Source organism: Urocampus carinirostris, chromosome 4, assembly GCF_059441175.1.
Source record: "Urocampus carinirostris isolate Australia breed hairy pipefish chromosome 4, RoL_Ucar_1.0, whole genome shotgun sequence".
In the NCBI taxonomy this organism is placed as follows: domain Eukaryota; kingdom Metazoa; phylum Chordata; class Actinopteri; order Syngnathiformes; family Syngnathidae; genus Urocampus; species Urocampus carinirostris.
In genome coordinates, this window is record NC_142352.1 from 22,586,526 (window position 1) to 22,611,187 (window position 24,662).

At 38.8% G+C, this 24,662-nt stretch overlaps 1 protein-coding gene across 1 annotated transcript in view; it reads right to left on the reverse strand.

The window, feature by feature from the left end:
• fto (FTO alpha-ketoglutarate dependent dioxygenase) overlaps positions 1-13,352 on the reverse strand; it is a 263,558-nt gene extending 250,206 nt beyond the window's left edge. The window contains exons 1-2 of the mRNA XM_088333342.1: positions 13,259-13,352; positions 12,983-13,016 (exon numbers count right to left, since the gene is read on the reverse strand). Of these exons, the coding sequence (XP_088189468.1) occupies positions 12,983-13,016; positions 13,259-13,352 (128 nt within the window). The remainder of the gene's footprint in view (positions 1-12,982; positions 13,017-13,258) is intronic.
• Positions 13,353-24,662: the final 11,310 nt, after the last annotated feature.

The window sequence follows — 24,662 nt, forward strand, 5'->3', positions numbered from 1 at the left end:
ACATAAGCATAGGATCTTTCAAAATAAAGCTTCAACCCCCATCTTTCATTAGAAAAAAATAATGTTTCTAGCTTTTACAATCTATATAATTTAAACATAATTATAAGGACTGATTTTTGTGTGAGTGGTTAGCGCGTGTGCAGCACAGTTCTAAGGTCTTGGGAACCTCCTGTGTGGGTTCAAATCCAGCTACCGAAATTCCTGTGCAGAGTTTGTATGTTCTCCCCGTGCTTGCGTGGGTTTCCTCCGGGCACTCCGGTTTCCTCCCACATTCCAAAGACATGCATTTCAGGTGGATTGGCCGGTCCAAATTGTCCCCAGGTGTGAATGAGCGAGCGAGTTGTCTGTCCCTGTGTGCCCTGCGATTGGCTGGCAACCAGTTAAGGGTGTCCCCTGCCCACTGCCCGATGATTGCTGGGATGGGCTCCAGCACCCCCACGACCCTACTGAGGATAAGCGGTGCAGTTGATGATGATGATGATGATTTTTGTATGTGCGTTTTTGTATGTGCCCTACAGGCTCCGAATCTGCTCAACCGATTTTGGTGAAAATTTACACAGTTGTGTTTTAGGGGTGTGGGAGTGTTTTTAGCAAGGTTTGTGTCAAGGCATCCCAAATAAATACCAACAAAATTGATTAACCTGGTGTTATGCCTCGCCATTGCCAAGACAGGGATTCCTTTTCCTCCTCTTCCCCGCTCAGCCAGCTTACCACCTCAGCCAACACGGATGAGGACATTTCTGTGTCTTTTACAATAATTAGACATATTTTGCATAGCAGTAAACACATTTTCCACACATAAAATACTAAATTAAAAACAACTTTACACTCCGTTATCGTTAGTAGTCATTTAATCCCCTGAATTATTTAAGAAAATGATCAAAATTAGAATGTCATCCACAGTTTTACAAACATTAGTTCGCATCCCCTGATACATGATCAGCGAGGTCTTCTAAGATGGTGTGCAAGAATACTTCCCTCCTGAGTTTTTCCTTGCCCCAATGTAGGTTTTAGATCAGATGGTGTAATAATCGTTTGTAGTTTGCAAAAGTATGTGGTCTGTGCAGCCCTTTGCGACTCCTTTTGATTAAGGGCTATACAAATAAACATGACATGACTTGACATGACCTGATGAGTAAATTTTTAAATGGTCATCATATCTTGAAGAGTTGACATTCTAAAGATTCGTATTTTCTTCAACAGTCTGGCGGGCCTTTGGAACGTTTTAAAGGTGAAAGAAATCCATGCACAGCATGCTGCAAAGAGTACAAAAAAGAAATCCAACTCTTCACAAAGGGAAAGTAGCGCTCTCCAGTCATATGAAAGGTTATTCATGAAGACGATTAGCCTTTGCTACATACATTGCCGGCTAAGCAAAATACATGATTCACACCAGATTTTTTCCTTTTAACTCATCCAGTGCCATAATGTATACAGAAGCATTGTCCATGAGTGCCAAAACTTAAAAATACCTTTCTTTGTGTGTTTTTAACTATTCTAAAGACTTTGGCGCAGTTCAACGATGAGCATAAACCCTCTGGGAACCTTTTCAGTATGATAAATCACTCCTAGATGGCAGGAGTAACTTCGATCAGACCGTTGTCAAGTCACGTTGTGCCAGGTTTTGACTTCTGTATGACACCGTATGGCAGGGTGGAGGCGGCACATACGGAGAGACTCGGCAGACAATCTACTTTTGGTCGTGTTAGAGAGGGAAGAAGTTGAAGCAGAAAGCGGAAATAATGCACTATGCAAATCAGTGTTTAAGTAGCAATAATGAGAGAATAGTCTATTGTAATCTTAAATTTATGCACCTTGTATATGAAAAATTTCTGACAAAAGACTATTTTTGGGGGTGCGTCTTATAGTCCAGTGTGCCTTAAAGTGCGGAAATACGATATTTTTTTGAAGCAATAAAGTCAGAATCTGTCGGTCCAAATTACATAAACACAATCTGACCAGAAAGTTCTTTAATGTGTCGTTTTCCTGTTTTTTTATGGGACAGGCAGATTGTAAAAATGCCAGGATTAAAAGGACCGGATGTGTTCACCTCGCTATATATTTTAAGCATACTACAAGTGTGACATCTAGTCTAGAAACAACTACAGTATGTATTTGCCACAGAAAGCAGTGTTTAATATGTAAACCACTTTGTAGTCAACACTGACCAAAGAGCCGGCGCAAAGCATCCATCCTGAGCCTTATTTACGGCACAATTACGGAGAACAACACCCAACCTCACAACTTCCCATGCAATGGTAGCCAAAGGGCCCATAAAGCCATAAAGAGGGGGAAGAACCACATCATTACCTGCACCTTAATTAAATGAAAGTTGTTAGCTTCATATTCTTGCCTCTCTTTTTTCGGAAGAAGGGAGTGATTCAACTAAATCTAGGGTCATTGAACGAGCCATGTTGGACCACAACAACAACAAAATTTGCCCGGAGCCGAAAAATATCAAAAACTTTTTGACGAATGCAACACATGCTGGATGTATCTATATTTGTTATATTAGCCATCTAAATAAGTAAGTTGGATGCAGCACACGTAAAATGATGCACCACATGACTACTCTTTTGTAGGATAGCGCCTCAAGTTTAACTTCATTACAATATTCATTTATTTGATAAAATTCAAGAGATGCAACAAATACATTTAATTTCCGGTGCCATTTTTATTTTGAGTATTCGAAGAAACAACAAAATGTAATGTGTACTATGTACTCCTTATCTGGACAACAAAAGTAATGCAATAATATGAAACGTGCATTTATAAAAATAAATTTGCAGCCTTTTAAAAAAGGTAAAGTAAACAAAGTCACATTAATACAGCTTAAGTTTGATTTATTTGCAGTTATTTATACATTTTTACCTTTGGGCTCCATGGCCAATCACATACACACCGTTTTGTTTTAAAAACGCACCTCGGCTCTATCAGAAGTGACATAGGAGAGAGGAAAACTAGCGAAGGAGAAATGCGCTCATACCAATTGATCTTCCCTCTTTTCTCATAGTTACACCCCTTATTGAAATGTAATATTTATTCCACACATTTTTACAGCATTGGAAAATTGTGTCATGTTTGTTCTCCTACAAATGGCGCCAGGGAACCACTTGACAGCGCTTAAGAGCCAAATGCGGCTCCTGAGCCGCAGGTTGCGGCCCTCGCCCTCAATCAAGCCTTGGATAAATGGCCCAGTGGGTCCCCTGCTGGACTCCTGGCGGCAAGGCATAGTGTTGGATCGACACCTCGTCGGCGATAAGTAATTCAGTGGAGGATTAGCAGCATGATAGCCTGATCAATACTGTGTGCTCAGGGCCATTAACAATGCGCCGAGGAAACGACCCCCTCCGGTAATAAAGTAAGCTATCGAGGTTCTCCTTCATTTGCCGGCTCCATTAGTGTAATGGTATCATTATCTGGCACAGCCGTATTTTTCAGAAGCCCGGCTTTTCCACAGCTCAACTGGTGGGGGTCTGATGAAGCCCCCCCATGTCGCCGGACCCCTTTTTTTACCATTCTACGGGGGTGTAAATCTAGCGCCGTTGGGAGCCTTCGCGGTACCCTGTTTTATGTCACCATCACACACTATTTCTCCATTACGGGCTCATTAATAGAGTGAGCAAGATGGAGGGGGGGGAGAAAAATAGTAGACAGAAAGAAAAAGTGCTGATTGCACCAAATCGAAACCCCTTCCTTGCCTCCGCACCCCACCTCTCCCTAAAACACCACGTCCGACATGACAGGACGTCAGCATTAGTCGCCGTAAATCGTTCGCTTTACACTAATTCACCAGCTAGCGTTTTTGCGGCCAGGGAGAATTGATTAACCGTGTCCGGGACGCGGCCACGTAATCAGCTTTTACTTCACTAGTTGTTAATTTAACAGAAGTGCAGAGGGAAGCACAAAACCATTTTAATGAGCGTTCGGCAATGAAGAAAAAAAAAAGGAGAAGAAGAAGTCTAAACAGGCGGCTGCAAACTCGGGCAAACCAATGAGGCTGATCTAAGCAGGGAAGGTCCAGACCTCGGAACATCTGGTGACCCTGTGCGATCGTTATTTACCATGCTGCTCATGCGAGGGCATTCTGTTTGGGTGCCGTACGTTATGCATGTCAACAAGGGCCCGAATGGCAACTTGCATGAAGAAAAAATTAAAACAACTTCAGTTTTACAGCTGCCATGATCAGTGGACAAAATCTATATGAGAAACAGTCAACAATAAATTCCACTGTCAACAATTGTCCCCAGACACGTTTTTACAAAAGAGTGAAGCGTCTTACATTATGATCTTAGCTAAGAGTCGTTTATGTGCAATAGCGTCTTTGCCTCAAGCAATAACATACAGAAATGATGGCATCAACAATAAAAGAGCGTACAAAAACTTCTAAAGGCTGGAAGCATTTTAGTCTGAAAATGGCAAATAAAAAGTCTAGCGTATTTTCTGGACTATAAGGCGCACTTAAAGTCCACAAAGTGGCCAGAAATTTAAAAATGCCCCTTATAATCCAGTGTGCCTTATTTACAGGAAAATATGGTGGATGAAATTGGAAATGCATAGTTACAATTAGATGATACAGTAACTGTTCTGCCTTTGACAAACTTCAATCGTGGTCTTCGAGTCCCCCGCTGTGGTTATCATGTTCTTCGTTTCTTGCCTAAATCATTTCAGTGGTGAATCCAGAGGTCATAATAATAATTTAAGTTCTATGAGATTATTTTTTTATTTTAACGCATTTATTCATTTTGCGAACCTTGCTTTAGTGTAGTTTTATTTCCATTTGCTTTGTAGTCCAGTGCGTCTTATATATGAAAAAACTATCACACAGAACTGTTTTGGGGGGATGCGCCTTATAATCCAGTGTGCCTTTTAGTGCGGAAAATACAGTACTTCTAATGTTTACAAAGCAGACCTTACATATCATGGAAGTACCCCTGTAATGCACAAACATTTAAAGACAGCAGTCTAGGAATTGAAAGAAACAGAGTCTGACTCACTTCAGTAAGATTCAAGTAACGCTCAGGCCACAACGGTTTTGATGACATGCATTGTACATTTTATGCGCGTATACATCGCTTTAAAAGAGCATGGCCGTTACGCTAGAATGTTCCTGACAAAACATATTTGAAATTAAATTCATGCAGTCCGAAGAATAAACAACAGTTGTTAAAACGTTAAAATGTTAAAACATTAAACGACAGTTGTTAAAACCGCTTGATTTCAAATTTTTGAGAATATTTGAGTGCTTTGGTTACAGACTTTGCAAAAAGGCCAATAAATGTACTTCACAAAAGACACATAATATTTATATTATTAACTATTTTCTGCTTTCAATGAGATTATCGATGGTTTACAGTCATGTCCAAAGTACGGTCCGTGATCAAATCTTTACTGGCCAGCGGCCTCTGTGATAAAATTAATATGTGGTCCGCCAGTAATGTTAACCACAGGAGAGTGGCAAAAACAAATCCATAAAATCTATTCAAATCAATGATTAAAAGCGTTTTAGTTCATCGATTCATTGTGTCGCGCGGTTTATCGATCACTCAGCACGTCGCGGAGCCACTGACAATGTTGAGCTAAATAAGGCGCTATTTTTAAATGCTAGGGTGGATTCAACACATGAAACATGACGGGCACGGAGAAAAACGTTCGACCAAAGTCCGGAAAAGTGTAGGAGCACTCCACACTTCACAAAACAAAGAAAAATGTGATGTGGCACAGGAGCACCACGATGGTGAGGCAGCAATCAAAAACAATACATGGAGTCACCGACCAGGATGAAAGGAGATCAGATGAAGGGTAGCCCACTACATTATTTTTTTCTATTCGTTTGTTATTTGCGATTTTAAGTGTGGAAGCGTAACCTTTGTCCTTGGTAGCTGGCTGATGTTAGTATTTGCTTTTTAGCTAATTAATGAATGTGTGTGTGTGGGATAGTTATTTTATTTAAATCATCATAAGCAGTGTTTAATTGGGCTTCATTTAAAAAACTCCACTTTTACACAATGGTGGTAAGATTGAGCATCAGGTTTTATTTTTTTTTTACCTCTCTTGCAAAGTTTAAGTGATTACGTAACGTTAGTCTCTGGTCACTCACTTGATGTGCTTGCGTTTGTTAGCTTAGTAGTGACTGCGTGTATGAGCAAGATTTTTCAATTAAATAAATTAATTACGTTTATTTGGTCATAGCACAAAACCACTATTAACAAAAAAGGAAACAAAAATGATTGCACCTTACACACAGAAAAAAAAAATCAGCTGAAGGATACAATATCATCATAAACATGTGCCTAAAGGGAGTTGACGTAAGCAGTGTTTATTTGTGCTTTATAAAAAACTTGCACACAATGCTGTTAATGTGTTAAAGATCAAGTTTTACTTTTCTAGCAATACTCATACAATATGTTTTTATCTCAACAGAAAACAGCAAAGGATGACAAGCTTCGCGCTGAGAAAGAGACATCATGCAAGATACAGCGAGAAGCTGTCATCACTGAGATCCTCATTGACATGCTCACATTTTTGCATTACAGTGAAAAGTTCTCAAGGAATGAAGAATGAGTGAGTTAGTGAGCAAAGGTGGTATTGGTTACTTTTTGATTGGTAATGTTAAAAAAAAAACGTTTGACTGGGTTTCACATTTGCATTTACTTCTTGCTTTAAAAGCTCATGTCCCTTTAAACAACAAAAATATATTTTTTTGCAATTTTAAAAGACTATCTTATACATTTGCAGGCGTATACTATTGATTATTGTATTATCCATCCATCCATCCATTATCTGCACCGCTTATCCTCAGTAGTGTCACAGGGGTGCTGGAGCCCATCTCAGCTATCTCCGGGCAGTGGGCAGGGGACACACTGAACTGGTTGCCAGCCAGTCGCAGGGCCCACAGAGACAGACAAGTCACTCGCTCATTCACACCTAGGGGCAATTTGGACCCACCAATTAGCCTGAAACGAATTATAATTTTTATTTTTAACTCATTTGACAAACATTATGAATGTTAATGTTGATACGTCTCACTGCGTTTTCAGATTTGCAAAGATTCCTTGTTCCAAAAGCTCATGTCCCTTAAAACAACAGAGATGCCTTTTTTCCATTTCACTAAAACAAGCAATTATTTGCAAGAGTATAGCATACATTTATATGTATTTTGTTTGTTATATGACAAACACTGATTGTTTTAATGGTTTCATAATGTAGAAAATTCTGTTTTGTGCACTGCTCTTATTAGTCCACAAAAATTTAATATTTGAATGAAGGCGAGGAAATTAATGATGCGTTGTTTTTAATTTAATTCATCGATTAATCCAAAAAATTATCGTCAGATGAATCGATTATTAAAATAATCATGAGTTGCAGCCCTAGACCAAAGTATAAATTATATGTATATGCAAGAGAAAAAAAAAAATCACCATTTCACCGGATGATGGCAGTAGCCTTTTGGCTACATTGACCTTGGCTTTCTGTGAGAAATTTAGCCAACCCCTTTTCCGGCATGGTAACTGTAAATTAAAAAAAAAAGGAAAACCTGACCTCGGGGGCCACCGCTTCCAACAAGCAGAACCTGGAGTCTTTTTCCAGCAAAATATGAAACAACTGTGTCTGCCTAATTTGCCAAAAGACTGTGGCCGTTTTCAAAGATTATGATATCAGTGGGCAGGGGACACCCTGAACTGGTTGCCAGCCTGTCGCAGGGCACACAGAGACAGACAACACAACGCTCAGGCACACCCAGGGACAATTTTGGACCGGCCCATTAACCAGACATGCATGTTTTTGGAAAAATGTGAAACATATATATGTTAAATAATTCGTAATTATACTTAAGCAATTAAAAACTATATAATTGCAAAACAAATTTTATTTTCTTGTTGGCAGACATTTTTTCTATTTTAAGAGTTATTTTCCTAATTTAGAATATTTTTCCTATGTTTCTCAACATATTTATGTTAATACTTGAGAATAGTGCGCTAAATTTTAAAATGTGTTATTTTATTAAGTCTTTGTGTGATGAAATAAACATATTGAAAAACAGGGGTCTCCAACCTTTTTCAAGGTAAGAGCTACTTTTTGTTCCTAATTAGCTCAAAGGGAACCCCAGTTCGATATGTACTTGTAAAATAACAACCTAATGTTTTACTATGTTATTACCAGGTTAATTATTTCAAGGAGGGCTAAAAAGACTCAACCAACCACAAAAAAAAATACTAGAAAATCACAATAACCTAGGACTGCTGAAGAGGTCTGCGGGCACCTCAGCTGTCCTTAGGGGGCAATCTAGTGCGCGTGGGCACCACAGCAGAGACCGTTGCTGTAAAAGAATTTGATGGAAAGTGTATTGTACGATGTGATACTCAAAATTGCATAACAAATTGTTTTCCCCACTAATATAGGCTCTAGTATCGGTATTGCAACAAACTGATGCCAGTCAATGATGAAGTCCGGCTCACCTCTGAAGAGCGGGATGTTGATTTACACTGAAAAACAATGGCGAACAAATATCAAAAGTGCTGTGTTTAAGTCAGATAATGAAGCTTCTCCTGCTAGTGTTGGTGCCCTGACTACCCTGGTGGTGAAGGAATCCATAAACCATGAAAGAAATTCGAAAAACTTCTAATGCAAAGTAGCCCCATAAAAATAGACTAAAACAATCCAACAATCCCAAAAACAAAAACAAAAAACAAAAAAAACAATCCCTAACAATCCAACATATTTAATTTCCAGAAATAATGAGCTGACCAGATACTAATTGGTTGTTTAACTTCATGGGCAAAGGAATACCACAAACCCAACCGATTTCCTTGCGATAAACAAACGACAATCTCCTCTCAAAGATCTGCACACAGCCAAAAACTCCAAAATTGGACGTGTCAAACTACATATTGAATGCAGCAGTCTTAACATGTAAGCATTTTCAAAGAAGCTGATAAAAATACAGACAGGATGTCTGGTCTAGTGGGATTTTCAAAGAATGTGCTTTTGTTGCCTAACTCACAATGACAACAGGGACCACGGTAGCGCGCGTAGTACTCAAAAAACACAGAACAACCACAATATCCAACTTATTAAATATCATCCTGCCTATGTCGTTTGAAAACCGAGCAGAAGAGACAGGAAGCGAAGCCACAAGGTCGGCCTGGAAGCCAGCCGGAACCAAAATTCTGGCTCTGAGTCAGCTCATCTGGCCACCAGTGGCTTTTATTTTTGGGTAAACAGGAGGACGCGCGTTCTACATAGTTTTCACAATCTAAACACATGTGGGTGAAGACAAACAGTCTAGTCAGGAGATAAGAGACAAGATAGATCCTTGATGGCCCTTTTTTATGACTCTTCTTTTGAAACCACAAAGCCACTGTATGCACACACACCACAGCAAGTCACTCCTAAAAGATTACTATAATATAATAGCGGGCTAGAAGCCATATTCATTTATTACTGTCAAAAATAAAAACGCACTCACAGCTGGTGCTTTAGAAAAGTGAAGCCGTTAACTATTAGTCATGGAGTCAACAGCACATGGGCAGCAGTCATCAAACATAAGCACAAATCTGAGGGAAGCGTCTAGATAACATTTTTGTGCTGACTTTAGTAAACCTTTTCAGATTCCTACAGTAGCAATATCATCTGTACTGATAATGTTTATGAAAAAAACGCCAGTAGTTAATGACCAAAATACCGTATTTTCCAGGCTACGTACTGTATACACTGCCATTTAAAACTCTGGGGACACTTAAAATAGTCCTTGTTTTGAAAGGAGAGGCAACATTTTTTTCAACGAAGATAAACTAATCAGAAATACACCCAATACATTGTTTAGGGTGGTAAATGGCTGCAAATGGCTGCTTTTTAGTGTGATATCTAGAAAGGACAGGAATGTCAAACTCAGTTTGGCTCTAGGGCCCTAGCCAGGCTTTCTGTTCTGCCAGATCATTAAAAGAATGTCAACTCGTTAGCTTCGTTTTTCCCTAATATACTTTAACATTCAGCCTGCATTAGTAACCTATCAACATTTTGACAAGGGATCTTTCATAAACACATCTATCAGCACATTTATACAAACAATAGGAAATCATTTTCAATTAATGGCATTGAACAGCATTGAACCTGGTCAGCTTTCCCAGTTGAGTGAATGTATTACACCTGGACCAACTCACCATGCTATACAAACTCAACAATTAGTGTGCTATTTTTAAAAAAATAGTAACTTTTGAAAGAGATGACCTAGTGACTCACTTCTGTTTTTGACATACTCATTTCTTCATGAATTAAATCATCAATTCAGCCCACAGCCCGTATGTTTGACATAGCTGACATTGACATATAGAGGCCGATTTCCAGCAACCAGCACTCTAGTCTTCTAATGGTATATTGTGTTTGTTAATTGCGTTAGAAGGTTGACGGATGATTAAAAAGTCCAGCAATTATGTTAGCACTCTGGAAAATAGTTTAGCTGGTTAAGAAGATATAACACTGAGTATCTGAAGCATTAAATTTGTGGCTGTATTTTAACTTTCAGAATGGCCAGAAAAAGACAACCTTTGTGTAACATTTTAAATTTGAGAAAAGGAAGTTTTTCTTTTTGTTTTAGCTGGCAGATTGTTATCGGGGTGGAATGGTGCGTCCTGAGGACAGAAGAAAACAAAATGTGTTATAAACCATGTTCACTACGTTTTTATTGATGGGGAAAAAAAGAAAGTTCTAATTGAAAGAGTAAAAATTGATTTTAAAACTTCTCTCGGCAAAAAAGTGGTCCTAGAGAGGGGCAAATATGTATTTGGTCAACCACTAAATGTGCAAATTACTTCACTTGAAAATATTAGACGGCCCTGTAATAGTCAACAATGGTATACCGAATGTGGGGGTGAAAACTGAAAATTACAATCGTTTGATTATTAAAGGATGTATTATTAAATCATGGTGGAAAATAAACATTTTGTCAATACCAAAAGTTTATCTCATTATTTGGTATGTACCCTTATTTGGCAATAAAAAGGGCAAACATTTTCTGTAACTCTTCACACACTGTTGCAGGTATTTTGGACCATTCCTCCATCCCCAATAAAGCAGTGATGTTTTAGGGTCGTTGCTGGGCAAACAGTTTTTCAACTCCTTCCACAAAATTTCTATGGGTTTGAGATTTAGAGACTGGCTAGGCAACTCCAGGACCTTTAAATGCTTCTTGCAAAGCCACTTCTTTGTTGTCCTGTCAGTGTAGGTATAATTTTCAGTATTTATGTATCATACATTTGTTGTGGACTAACATACATTTGTCGTGGTACATATATACATTTGCCGTGAAATACATTCATGATTGCCGGTATACAGATACATAGACACTGTGCGTTTAGGATTATAGTCGAAAGATCCAGCCACGTCTCATTTTCAATGCCCTTGCTAATGGAGGGAGATTTTCAGTGAACATTTTCTAGATGCATGGCCCCTTTCATTTTTTCCTTTACAAGGATTACAAGTCTGATATTTCCACCCCCATGCATCATAGTGCGTATGGTGTTATTTGTATACAATTTTGTATTCTTTTCCCCCCAAACATGAAAACCTGAGGTCCAAAAAGTTATATTTTGGTTTCATCTGACCCCAACACATTCTCTTAGTCCTCTTCGTGATCATCCAAATACCCTCTAGAGAACTGCAGAGAGGCCTGGACGTGTACTGCCTTCAGCAAAGGGACGTATCTGGCAGTGCAGGATTTGTGTCCCTGGGGGTGCATTGTGTTACTACTAGTAGCCTTTGTTACTGTGGTCCCAGCTCTCTGAAGGTAATTCACTAGGTCTCCCCCCCACCCCCCCACCCCCCCGCATGATTCTTGGGTTTTCACTCACCATTCCTGTTATCACTTTGACGCCACAGAGTGAGATATTGCATGGAGCCCCAGATCAAGGAAAATTATTAGTGGCCGTGTAGGTCTTCCATCTTTTAATAATTGCTCCCACAGTTGATTTCTTTACACCAAGCATTTTACCTATTGCAGATTCAGTCTTCCCGGGCGTGGTGCAGGTCTACAATTTTGTTTTTAGTGTCCTTCGACAGCTCTTTGGTCTTGGCCATTGAGGAGTTTGGAGTGTGACTGACTGAGATTGTGGAAGGGTGTCTATTATACTGATAATGAGTTAAAACAACTGCTATTAATACACGTAAAGAGTGGAGCCTTGTTGGACCTCGTCGTAATAAGCTAGACCTCTTTGACAGCCGAAAATCTTGTTTATTTATAGGTGACCAAAAACCTTTTTGCACTCTAATTTGGATATTATTTAAAAATCAAACAATTTGATTTTCTGTTTTTTTTTTCTTCTCATTCTGTCTCTCGTGGTTGAGGTTTACTCATGTTGATAATTACAGGCTTTTCAAATATTTTCAAGTCGGAAAACTTGCACAGTTGGTAGTTGAATAAACATCTATTTGCCCCACTGTATCTCAAAATCAAGGTCAAATTCAATGTCAAGTGCACCTAACGTATTACCTGTTTTTTCCCCTACATAAACTTTTTAATACATTAAATTCGATTTTAGCTGTTGCATTTTTAGGTAATATAATACCCCAGGACAGAGACAGATAAAGAACGACACAGAGCTGTTTTGCTGAAATTTATCTCAACAGCTAAATGAAGCAGGTCTCAAATTTCATTTGGATAAGGATGAAAAAGGGAAGGAAGAGGAGGAAAGATGTTGCACGACTGCGTCAGTAAGCTTTCCTTGTCATTTTAAAACTCCATGTTTGAATACAAATTACGGTTTTAGTGATGATTGAGAATGTAGAAATGTTGTGTTTGTGTTGATGAGTTTAAAAAAAAATACACATTGAGAGGCAAGGTAAGGTATGCACTGGCTCCCAGCGTTCGCTAGCCTCCACAAAGCAAGCATGTAACGTCCCATTCGGGGCGTTACACGTTCACCAAGCTTGCAGTCGTGACAAATACGAGCTAGAGTTAAAATGTTAGTTAAAACGTTGTCAGTACCTTTCTTCTCTTCTCCCCCTCACTGTCACCCGATCTTTTCATGTTCCTTGAGTTGTGTTTACATCGCCTGACTTGGAAGTTAAAGGGGATAAGATGGGTCTTGTAGTGCGTCAGGACTTACATTTACGTCAGTTATCGGTTTTTTAAAAGTCCCACGCGCAAGCATAACATATAGTAGTTTTTGTTTATGTGTTCCAAGTAACTTTACGGGTGAAATGTCAGCGTTATGTGCGGGGATCGTAAAAGAAAGGGGAATGTCCAATAAAAAGAACTCACAGTCCCGAAATGCATTGCGGGTAAAGACGGAAGTCGCTGTTGCACGTTCGAGATGCGACTCTCTACCCGCCAGAACGCAGCTGTCAATCAACATATACTCACCGTTATTTACAAACCAAATAAAATAAAATTATTTCGTAGAGCAAATTCAGCCAAAGAATTGCTATGTGATTGAACAAGAGTGTGAAAATATACATATTCTGAGTTGCGACCCATTTGGTCTAATCTTGCTACATATAATATTTAATAATGTTGATACAAAGACAATAAAACAATTAAAATTGCCTCTCAAAGAGCTGGCAAAACCTTACAGTGCCCAATAAGACAATATAATACACTCATTTTCACCTACCTAAATCCCCACCTAATACACAGACACACAAAATGGTTAAAATAAAATAGACACAAAAAAAATTGTATAAAGAATATAGTTGTAGTGAGGCACATAATAACCATGTGAGGAAAGAGAAACATTACACAACGATAGTAAGAAAGTGTGACGATTGCAAAAGTGTCAATAAAGCACTAAAAACTCATCCAACAATCTTAATTTCAATCATATATTTACATTTGGCTGTGAAATTGCATTAGGGATATTTTTTTCTGGTCTAGACAAAATATTTTACTGCTTTAGATAGATAGATAGATAGATAGATAGATAGATAGATAGATAGATAGATAGATAGATAGATAGATAGATAGATAGATAGATAGATAGATAGATAGATAGATAGATAGATAGATAGATAGATAGATAGATAGATAGATAGATAGATACTTTATTCATCCCCGGAGGGAAATGAAAGTATTTTATTTTAAGAACATACAAAGCCAAGCAAGTTAAAAAAAAAAGTTTAATTAATGGAACTACTTCCATTACTACAGGGGTGTCAAACTCGTTTTAGCTGGGGGCCACAAATGCTATAAAAAAATCTCACGGGGGCCGGACTAGTAAGTTTAAGAGAAAGAGAGAGGGAGAAAAAGACAGAGAAAGAGAGGGTGGGAAAGAGAGAGCGATAAACAGATAGGGAGAACAAGGGAGACAGAGTAACAGTGAGAGAAAAAGAGAGAGCAGAATAGAGATATGAATGGAGAAGGGGGAAATGATGGTAGAGAGAAAAAGTGAAAAACGAGAAGGATAAAAAGAATAAGAGAAGTGAAACGACAGAAAGAAAAAGAGTCAGCAGGAGAAAAAGAGACAAAGTGAGGTGAGAGAGAGAGGGGGAGAGAGAGGTCGAAAAAGTGAAAGAAAGAGAATTAAAGTGTAAATTAGAGAGAGAAAATAGAAAGAGAGCTAGACAGAGAAAAATAAAGAGTTAGAGCGTGAGGGAGAAATAAAGAAAAGAGAAAAAGAGAGAGAAAGAGAGAGTGAACAGGAGAAAGAAAAAGAGGGAGAAATAAATAAAAAAGAAGTGAGTCAGAGAGAAATCGAGAAATACTACCACAATTGTTTTGCAAGTGTTAACTGGCTTTGGTGATATCCGGTGGAGATATTTAAAACTACAGCTCATTTTCATCTTGCGCTTCTCTCACTGTTGTCTTGCGGGCCGGATTTAAACCATTGGTGGGCCTGATCTGGCCCGCGGGCCGCCTGTTTGACGCCTGTGCATTACTACTTTCCATCTAGCAATAACCGTTTTGAGTTTTAAACATTTCACGAATTTTTCTTTACTACAAGCAAATCTGATTTCCTAAACCATCAGCTTTATCGACATTGATGTTATGCCTCAGCGCCTTCAGAACTGATTGTGAAAGCCTCCGAGCTGTTGCCTGACCCTGGCAACAAAAAATAAAGGAAATGTGACTGGTTAAATGCCTGAATATAAATGCACACAACTGGAAGCAGCGTAACCAGGGGGAAAGCAATAAAAATAAGCTGACAGACTATTTGAAAATATTCAATAAGTAGTCATGGAGAAAATATAATTGACATCACATGACTCCAGTGTTCATTTTACCTCTGAAAAGTGATGAGTCCCGGGGACTCGCATGCTCAAAATTCTATGGGTCCCAACAGAGATCTATGGGTCCCCAAAATTTAGTGTTAACGAACTTGAAATTGTAAATCGGTGACAAATATATAATAAAAATCTATATAGTCATTCAGTTTTAATCATCAAATTATTAATTCATTTTCTGCATCAAATTATTGTTGGTAATATACCGATTAAAGGTATAACCACAAACCTGTCTTTTTTTCATTTTCTCCTTTTATACTTCCTTTTTTTCTTAACTTCTTTATACAACATCATAATTTGTAATATAATGCATCAAAGCAAGTGAGACGTTTGAGAGCCGGCTCTCTTTAATGAGTTGAGCCGAAAAAGCCGGTTCTCTAAAATGAGACAGACTTTTCACTACACAACTCGAGATCGGCGTGCAGACGAAAACTCGAACCACGAGACCAAAACAACATCTGCCGGATCTGCCTGCCGAATAGTTTGGAGTGCGGTAAAACTTTGTTTTAAAAAAAATGTAATCAGGTAATATTGACAATTTTGTGTCAAAAAAGTTGCGTCCCGGGGACGCATGTTGATTTGAGACTATGCGTCCCCAGGAAAAATGATGCGTCTGGGACGCAGGGACGCGAGCAAACGAGAACACTGTGACTCCGATATTTTTTTAGCCCAGCAAAGAAGGCCTTGCAGGCCCTAACGGCCGACCACTTCTTCTACCACATCTGAACTTTTTTCTTCCATACATGTTTTAAATAGCCCTGATACGTGCCCTATGCACTGTTCCCGTTCTAGCACATGTGAAATCCATGAAAAGAAGGATAGGGGGTCTAAACCACATGTTATGTGTTACCATAACGCACTTTGATCAGCGTCTTCATTAGGTCGCTTTGTAATCGCTCTTCTTTTATGGCTGGAGTTGACCAAAGCGAGCTAGAGTGATGGGGGGGTTTCTTGAATTGATGTAATCCACATGTTTCTTTCACCTGTCTAGTAAAACCCTCAAATCACTCTCAAAGATGTCCGGCGTTCCTTTACTGTTAAAACAAAAGCGGGGGCTCCTTTGATTCCTATTTATAACCGACATTTCCTTCTTTCTTTTCAAATGCAATTCATATTGTGGGAGGTAAAAGAAAAAAATTGACACTTTGTTAGGTACAATGTGTAGGCGTCTGACTTTTACATCTGCAAAAACTAAAAAGCACTGTGGGTATGAACAATGTTTAATTTGCATAGACAAGGCCCAAGCGACCCATTTAATTCCCAGCATTATCCAAGGAAATAGCTTTGATCATAATTGGTTGGGTTGCTTAAAAAACTGCATAAGCTTAATTTGAGAAACTTTCAATTCCGTTTGACATTAGAGGCAATACACATTGATAGTTTTTCTTACTGAATACACAGATTAAAGTCTTGTAGTTATCCAGTCAGAGGTAGTAGCTATCCTTGTTAACATGCTGTATGAAACAAGAGTTAATTGTTTATATATCTACACGTATCACCAAAAGACTATACTTTAAAAAACAGAAATAATTATTTATTTGGGAGGATTAAAATTAATTAAGAAGTAAGATTGTGTAACTCTCCATTTGTAGACCTACTACGCTAATATGAATGAGAACACAAGTCACCGCACTTCATGATATCACACTGGCGTGTTGTGCTAACGCTAAAGGTCACACCAAAAAATAAACAAACATCAGTCATGCTGAAGAATAAAGCGCATATTTTGACATTTATCTACCAATGCAGCAACATTAATCGAAAAGATGATGCTACGGGTAGAAGAACATTTTTTTGTTCTGTTTTTGTTTTTTGTCGATGAAAACGCAACCCATTAGCACAGAATATGACAGCGTTTATTAGCTTCCAGATTGGAAAATGTGGAGAAAAAGAATCTAGGTTTTTGATAAGAAGAAAACACCAGTTTTCAGAAAATGAGAAGAAGCTAATTTTTAACATCAAAGACAATGTTAGCATTCTGTGCAGAAAACAACAATGCTTTTTTTGTGGCTTGGAAGAAGGATGTCATTTTTGGATAGGAATAAGAAACTAGCTTTCAGCATTGAAAAGGTTGGAGCAGAAGAAGCTAGCTTTCAGCCGAAAAGGAGGAAAAGTGTGTTAAAAGCATTGAAGACAATGTTATCTTTCTGTGAGAAAAAAGACAATAGGTGTTTTCATATAGGAAGCAAACGCTACCAGTATACAGCATTTTTGAAGTTGAAAATCATCAAACGAGAAAGGAAATCGAGAAGATATTTCTGTGTAAGTATATGTTTTTACAACATACCGAATACATCTGTTACATACAGTGTGGTATGGTCCTAAAAAGTTTGTTTTGGGGGAGTGCTTTAATGTACGGCTAAGCTAAGCTATCCGACATCTGGTTGTGTATTAGTAGCACACATGTACACGCTAGTGGGCTATTATTTTCCTGAAGCCATGAGGAAGGAAAAAAAATCCTAATATTTCCCAAATGTTATTTTCATCTCTTTGTCATAATTTGTTCTGGGTTAAAACACGCAAGCTTAACTGCATTGTTCTCTGTGTCCTTCTTATGTCTGAAACCTGTTAACTGCATACCGCTTCCCTACGTCCATAAAGCATCATTCTAAAGTAGGTTCCTCTCAAGTGTACATGTCAAACTATCATTCACATGTTCTCGCTGTCAATCAACAAATCCCACTGAGACATTCAGACTTTTTTGACCCGATCAGAGGATCTGTGAGCGATTAGGACGCCCTTACGAGCCGATTGCCTCTTTCAACGAGGCCTGTCCGATCGAATCGGCACATGAAGCCGCGTACCGATTCCACCTGCGCGGGTTCATGGTACGGCAAAGTCAGTTCTGATCAGGTTCACATGTGCGGTGAGCGTCTTTGAATGTCTGGCCAATGCATTTAGCACGCTCAATGGGATGTGTTTTTATGTTATCGTGCATTTCATCATTGCCGGGTGACCCTCTGGCATGGATCTGATAACTGTTTGTCAAAAATGTTTTTTCATACCAATTAGGAATGTTTTTGTAAGAACATTTCATTTATCAAGCAAAATTGTTAGGAAACAAATATTAAAATGTATACTGTTTACCAAATTGTTCAAATTAGTTATCTGACTCCATTAACCAAACACAACCTGCATTCTCCTAACAATGCGTGCTCATTTCTTGATGAGAAAAGATGGACAAGAGACCGGCATTTCCACACGGGGGCAGATTTAATTTCTTAAAGTATTTAACCAAGTGAACTCCATCGAATTAGCCGAATTAGTGTCGCTCGAGTCGCCGTCAAGCCCTTCCTTTGATTCTCCCTCTCGATCCTCCCTCTCGTTCTAGGTCTCTCCGCCAGCTGGTGTGCCAGCTCCTCCCATGGGCGCACCAGGAAAGCCCCCTAGCCTCGATGTCTGAGGAAACTCAAAACAACAACAAGCGTTTATCAAAACAATGCCTGACGTCCTTCGTCAGAGCCCTGTTATCAAAATTCCCTAACCAAAACATTCCGAATTTGGATCAGCGTGACCTGTCATTGAACTTCAGCCTACCCGGTGAAAATCTTCATTGCACTCGATAAATGTAACTTGTATTCAATCGTAAAACGTATAAAATCTTTCAGTCCTCAGAAACTTTTACAGCTGCATCGTGGAGCGCATCCTGACCAGCTGCATCACTGTTTGTTACGGCAGTATCACAGCCATGCATAGAGTGGTTAAGAACGCTCAGAGGATCACCAGGACTCAATTTTCCTCTCCAGAGCAGAGTCCACAGGAGGGCTGCTTCTATCACCCACAACACGTACTGTTTACACTCTTACCCTCAGGACCGAGCTACAGGAGTGAGATATGCAGGACAACCCGTCAAAAGAACTCTTTTCACCCCTCTGCTATCAGACTCTTAAACGGCTGCTGATCGAACAATACACCACAGACACGTTCAGCACACTACAGACAATTTATTACACTACAGACTCTTTAAATTGGACTGTTCTTGTACTACTGTCACTTTCAACTGTGTTTTATCTTATTTTTATCTTATTACCTTAACTCATCTTGAGTTAATCTTGTATTTTTATCTTTTTAATATGTGTAATATTCCTTTATGTATACATGTACATAGTTTCTCTGTTTTATTACGCTGGCAACTGTGTGGACAGCAAAGTAAGAATTTAATTGTGCAGGGAATCGTGGGTTTTTACTGTGTATATGACAATAAAACCTTTGAATCTTAAATCTTTGAATCTTGAACTTGCTGGGCCACTAGGCAGCTGAGTGGTAAGCGCATCTGCGGCACAGTTCTGAGGTCATGGGTTCAAATCCAGCTACATCCTTCTTGTGTGGAGTGGTTTTCGTGCAGGCACTCTGTTTTTTTCCCGCATTTCAAAAACATGCATGTCCGGTTAATTAGCCGGTCCAAATTGTCCCTAGGTATGAATGAGCAAGTGAGTTGTTTGTGTCTGTGTGCCCTTCAACCAGTTCAGGGTGTCCCCTGCCCAATGCCAGGAGATAGCTGGGATGGGCTCCAGCACCCCCGCGACCCTACTGGGGATAAGCGGTGCAGATAATGGATGGATGGATAGATAATACAATAACTGTTTTTATCTTACTTGTAGCACCGCTGTTCCAGGACTCACAACACATTAGAAAGCAGGAAAATGGGAGAAGGGGGTGAAGGGTGTGGAGTGATTTCAAGCTCACCTGTAGTTTTCTTTTTGTTAGTTTAGCCTGAAAATGTTAAAAGTAATAAAAGGCCTGTTTTAAATACAATTCAAATGTCAACCCAACGCCCCAAAGATATGAACAAAAGAAGTGTTTATTAGTAATCGGGAAATGAGTTGTTTTAGGTTGCGATCATGACTTTAAGCTAGGAGATGGCAGCAGAGATTAGCAGAATTTCAAGTTGCAGACGTGACCTTTATCCTTCTCAAAAATGTATAAATCAGAATGATGCAATGCAATTTTTTAGTTTTTAGAGGATCAAATCTTGCCGAGTTGAGTTATAATCATCTAGTGGCATATTATTTTACTTTTTATTTTGTGAATGTTCAATTTCCCAAATACTTTGTTCAATGAAAGGCCAACCATACACCATTTACACTTCTAAAATTCCTTTTCCTTTTTCTTTTTAATTGAATTATGGCAATCCTGGGCTTCCATAATAACATATTCTCACCAAAATACAAAATACAGACTCCGCCGCTGTGCCGCAAGTGACACTAGTCGAGCAAAAGAGGAGCAGGGAGGGGGGTTCGAGCGGTGCCAGGAATCAAAAGGACTGAACCATTCCGAGGGAGTGGAGTATTTCCGTTGCGTTGTTCACATTTTTGTTTAGCTCTCCTTTTTTACATATTTGTACATGCATTTTTCATTATATTTAAGCCTGTCTTGTTCTTTATTAAGTAAAAGAGAGTTTTGCTATAATTTTAGGGGTTCTTGGGTAAATTTGGGGGACGGTTGAGCACCCCGAAAAATAGGATGCTTATCCCAATGATTCACACCACTAAATTACAAACATATTTGAAAATCTGTAAAATAAACTGAATCCACGTTTACAAATAAGTGTCTGAATTGTTTTTGCTTCTCTCTTATTTTGTATTCATGGTAACAGAAAGCGGCGTAACTGCACTTGGGAAGTTTGAATGTTGATCCAAAGTGAGTGAACACATGGGGTAAATATGTACGTACATTTCCAAGCTAACCTTCACCATCCTTCTTCTTTTTCTTGGCCTTAAGGAAACTGTTATTTGTCAGAGCCATGAAGCAGATTGTTGCCCGCTGCTTTCCATTAACATCAAAGGCAGCCATATAGTACATATCCACAACCTGTTCTGTATTTGGGAGCTAATGTGCAAGACACCGCTAAACAATTACCTTATCCAAGAGGTTTTTTTTCCCTTCCGTGCTTCATACTTATGTCCTGTCTAGAATTTTTCCCCAATGTCTTTGAAGCACACCCACGTTTGGTCGCTCTGTAGCTACAAGGTACCTGTGCAACTCGTGCCTGGTGACCTTTTTGTTCGTATCATAAAATCTGGCCTTGAAATAAAGATGAAGAACAAAAATAAGTACTGTGGTTTGATGGTGATGTTTTTTTGCAGGTGTGGCTGGTTGATTGCCAACAGGTCAGCCAACGTTTCATGCATTTGATCAAACAAAGGTGCAAAGTTTATTGGTTTACAATAAAATGTCATTAACAATGTCATTTCCCATTGAAAAAAATAAGTCGTCTGGTAAAGTTACTTCTTTATATATTGTTTTTAATTAAAACTGTACTTTTTTTGTTTGTCTGAAGAAAATTGTGCTTATTTCAGTACAGTAGTAGCTCTACTTCTGAATTGAACTTGTTCTAGGAGTGGCTTCGTAACCTGAAACATTTGTAAGTAAATATGCCTTTTGAAAGTAAATGCATTATTATGTTTCAAGCCCAGCAAAACAATGACAATTGTTTTAATAAACCATAGTTATTAGTTATTTATTATTGAAATTAAAAAAAAAACACTTACTGAACAATGTGAAAATTAACAGAATAATAACACTTTATTTCCCAAAAATATTGTTTTACTTATTTTCATATACACTTTTCCAACCAGACTTTTTGCAGGACATGTTTATCTAAGCAACTAAGGTCAAACAATTTTCCCCCCAGGACGTTTTGAAACAGAAAGGTATCAGAAAACTCACGCATTTGACTTTGAGAAGAATTATATTAGATATATGTTTTCTTTATTGTCATTGATAACATGGTATTGAACAATGTTTACAGGAAGCACGGCGGCGCAGTGGTTAGAATAGAATAGAATAGAATAGAATATACCTTTATTGTCATTGCTACAAATGGGCTAACATATTGTGACAACGAAATTGGGCATGACACTCCAGTTTTACACATTTATAGTGAGGTATGAGCAAGAAGATAAAGGAACAGAGAAGATAATGTTATAAGACAAGGGGGATAAGGCTATAGTTATAATTTACATGGTATTTACACAAGAAATGTCGGCATGTGGGATGTTACATACAGGGTTGTCGTGATAACGTTGGTAGCGCACAGTTCTGAGGTCATGAGATCGAACCTTCCTGTGTGGAGTTTGCATGTTCTCCCTGTGCTTGCGTGGGTTTCTTTCTGGCACTCCGGTTTCCTCCCACATTCTAAAAACTTGCATGTTTGGTTAATTGGCCGGTCCAAATTGTCCCTAGGTGTGAATGAGCGCGCAAATTGTCTGCCCCTGTGTGCCCTGCGATTCGCCAGCAACCAGTTCAGGGTGTCCCCCTGCCCACTGCCCGAAGGTAGATGGGATGGGCTCCAGCACCCCCGCACCCTACTGAGGATAAGCGGTGCAGATAATGGATGGATGGATGGAACATTGTTTACAATGAGATTTGACGTAGCACTGCAGGATAAACACAAAATAAAAGACTTAAAAGAGAAATAAAGAATGTCAGGATAAATAGGCAACATTATTTAAAAGGTAGTAGTTGGAAACTGGTCTGAGTTAAGTACATCAAAACAAAGTTGAAACCTAATCTGAATCCTGAAAGGTTTGCCTGGATCTCAGCCCGGTTCTTTTACCTTAAATGCTCTCTATAGTAGAAATAGCAACCAGGAGACGGCAGTTTTCTTTTAACTATTTAAAGGATGGCAGAAGCATTGTATATGCAGCTGTGGAACCCTTTTTTATCTAAGATAGTGCATAGTCTTATACTGTCTTGGCTTGGGGGTGTTTGGATGGATGACACGGCCTCTTCAATGTGACTACGTGAGACTCAAAGGTCTTTATTGGTTCAAATTAGATCAAGTGTGCAAAAGTACTTTTAAATAGCAATACACCAAAGTAATACCAACCTGGAGGATCAAGTCTTCTATCTAATATCTGAGAGGTCTTATCTAATAGTTTGAAGCTAATAATTTCTTGTGATCCACCCGAAAGTCTTCTGATCTTGACATAAATTTCCCACTGAATAAAAGTCAAGCACCGTACAAACTCGGTCATCACTTTGCCTTTGTCAAGATTCCAAAACCCCACAAGTGAGCAGCACCTGCTGCCTAGTATATATAACACCCAGCATCTCAAAACCACCAGGAAAAACTTCTCGCTCTAAGCTGCAATATTGTTCAAAAGCACCGCAACCGCACAGCCAAACTCAAAGTGTGTGTAAGGGTCTTTTAAAAGCATTCAGAGCGTGCTTACAATATTCAATGCATCGGCAGAGATGCAGGAAAGGATCAGGAAGGATAATTTTGGTTAGAGAACACAAAAAGCGCTCGGCCTTACTCTAAGATGTGGTATACCTCCTTCTCCGGGATGGCTTCCAGACTGTGGGATCAAGAGGCGCTATGCTCTCTCCGTGATTTGAATACCATGATCTTTGAGCGCCTGTCTTGAAAAACTTGAGGTTTTTGACACACAAAAGAGCTTTGTTTGAATCTAAAACACAATCAGACTGACAACCACTATTAAACCAAGCGGAATCGTTCGCTCTTCTTTTAAAATGCGCCAAGAATCTTTGAGAACGTCCCACACGGACTCCGGACACTTTTCTTAACAATCGCATGTATGCTTGATACGGTACACTGGAAAAGATCAAATTGAATTTCAAATAAGTGTGGCTGGAAACCGTTATCCACATGGCTTATCCACATAAAAAAAACTTCATCTATTCAGTACATTTTACTTGTGAAGTAAGTTTTTAGGTCTTAAATAACTTTATGTAGACATCTTTTTCCGAGGGAAGCAAATGCCTGGAATCTCTCGACAACCTGTGGGTCTTTCAGACGCTCAAGATCATACTTGATCCATGGGTTCCGTGACTTTTGGATCTTCTTAAGGCAAAGTTCATCATGAACAGGTCATTTGCTCCTGGATATATGCGGACAGGGCAGGAGTGGGACCCTTTTACAGCTGAGAGTTTCATACACAAAGCCGGCACACTTTGCTATGGTGGAGGAATTTGAATGAATAGTACAGCTGCGAGCCATAATTATGTACTCTTCTTGGGGAGAAATTCAGGTATATGTTTATAAGTTGACAGAAAATACTTTACCTTTTTAATTTAAAGAAAAAAAAAGTTAAAGATTATGATATAGATGAAGACATATTTACCTCTGTATGATATCTGTCATTTGAAATCAAAATTGCATTTTCCTTCACCACAGATTGTTAGGCTTTACACTAATTTTATATAAAGTAGCTTCAGGACACACATTTTAAGTAGGCTGCTTAAAACATCAAAATCCTACTAAGCAAAGCACTGGTCTCTGCAACTTTGATGAGAATGTCATCTATAGACATGAGAACTTCTTTTCTAGTGTACATCAGCATGAAGGCCTCCAAAGGTTCCAGAGACAGTGAGCTTCTTAGCCTACTTTTCACATTTAAAGCAGAGAAGCTCCACTCACATAAAACCTGAGTACATGAAAAGGTCACTTAAAGGAACTAATATGCCAGTCCAATTACATA